Below are 1,078 nucleotides of genomic sequence, written 5' to 3'. Positions count from 1 at the left end.
ACAAGCTATAACGTTTATTTCCTAATAGATTTATTATGTACATTTTTTATGTGCTTTTAGTTTCGATGCGAAATTTGTTTCTCTTTCGATTCTTTAATGAAAAGCCCGATTATTATTTTACATTATGATGACGAAAAGGATATTTAAGTTTGAATTATGTACTTCCATATATTTCTTCGCCGCCTGTTTCTGTCACGTCGTTATTTTCGATAATTTTCAAGTATCTACCGTTCATTTGTTTATGATAAAGTTTTCTTTCCGCTATAATCTATGTAAAAGAAAACATTAATTTACATTGCGGTTAATTTAATTGAATTATTTCACTAATATATCAATACATCTTACCAGTATTTAGCAGCAATATTATGTAATATCCTCGTTTAAATATCATAAACTAAAGTACATAATGAATGTTAAGGAACTTGATTCTTACGCACTTTTTCAGTGAATCCATGCAAGTGTTTTAGTATTTTCATTTCCAATCTGCCTGCCGACAACAATTTCCGTAACCAGTGGATCATGTACCGAGGGCTTATATACCTAAATAGCATAATTATATGGTGCCAAAAATAAATCTTAGAATATAATGGAATTAATTCTCGGCCTTTTGCCACGGAAAGAGAGGAGTCCTTCCCCATAACCACGGTGAGGGAATAAATTTTCTTCCTCTTTGGTATGTATTTTGAACATAATGCGCATGCGTCTGATTGACATTTCTGCAAATATAAAAATAAAAAGAAATATATATATCATTTTTAGTCTTCGCTTTTGAGACGACTCCCTCTTACAGATAGCAGAGGACGACTGGCTATANTTTAGTCTTCGCTTTTGAGACGACTCCCTCTTACAGATAGCAGAGGACGACTGGCTATATAGTTATATTGCATATATGGGTTTTATAGTTCCATTAGTTTTTTAATATTTAGTAACAAACGTGGCAGGAAAAAATTTTCGCTTAAATAAGTGCTACACTACATTAAATGTTGAGGCCGAGAATTAATTTATAACCTAATCATATATATATACAAGGTGGGCCATTTTAATCGACCCATTCGAATATTTCGAAAACCAAGACCGG

General features: G+C 32.1%; 1 protein-coding gene across 1 annotated transcript; it reads right to left on the bottom strand.

Moving 5' to 3' along the window:
* Positions 1 to 6: 6 nt before the first annotated feature.
* LOC106750888 lies at positions 7 to 772 on the bottom strand. The gene is made up of 2 exons (XM_014631508.1): positions 438 to 772; positions 7 to 268 (listed from the first exon to the last, which is right to left on the bottom strand). The coding sequence occupies exons 1-2, from the start codon at positions 636 to 638 to the stop codon at positions 155 to 157; spliced, it is 315 nt and encodes a 104-aa protein (XP_014486994.1). The 5' UTR covers positions 639 to 772; the 3' UTR covers positions 7 to 154.
* Positions 773 to 1,078: the final 306 nt, after the last annotated feature.

This window comes from Dinoponera quadriceps, unplaced genomic scaffold (assembly GCF_001313825.1).
Source record: "Dinoponera quadriceps isolate SergipeBrazil2010 unplaced genomic scaffold, ASM131382v1 scaffold7259, whole genome shotgun sequence".
Lineage (NCBI taxonomy): Eukaryota > Metazoa > Arthropoda > Insecta > Hymenoptera > Formicidae > Dinoponera > Dinoponera quadriceps.
The sequence above is the reverse complement of the archived record's forward strand: the minus strand, read 5'-3'. Positions and strand labels throughout refer to the sequence as shown.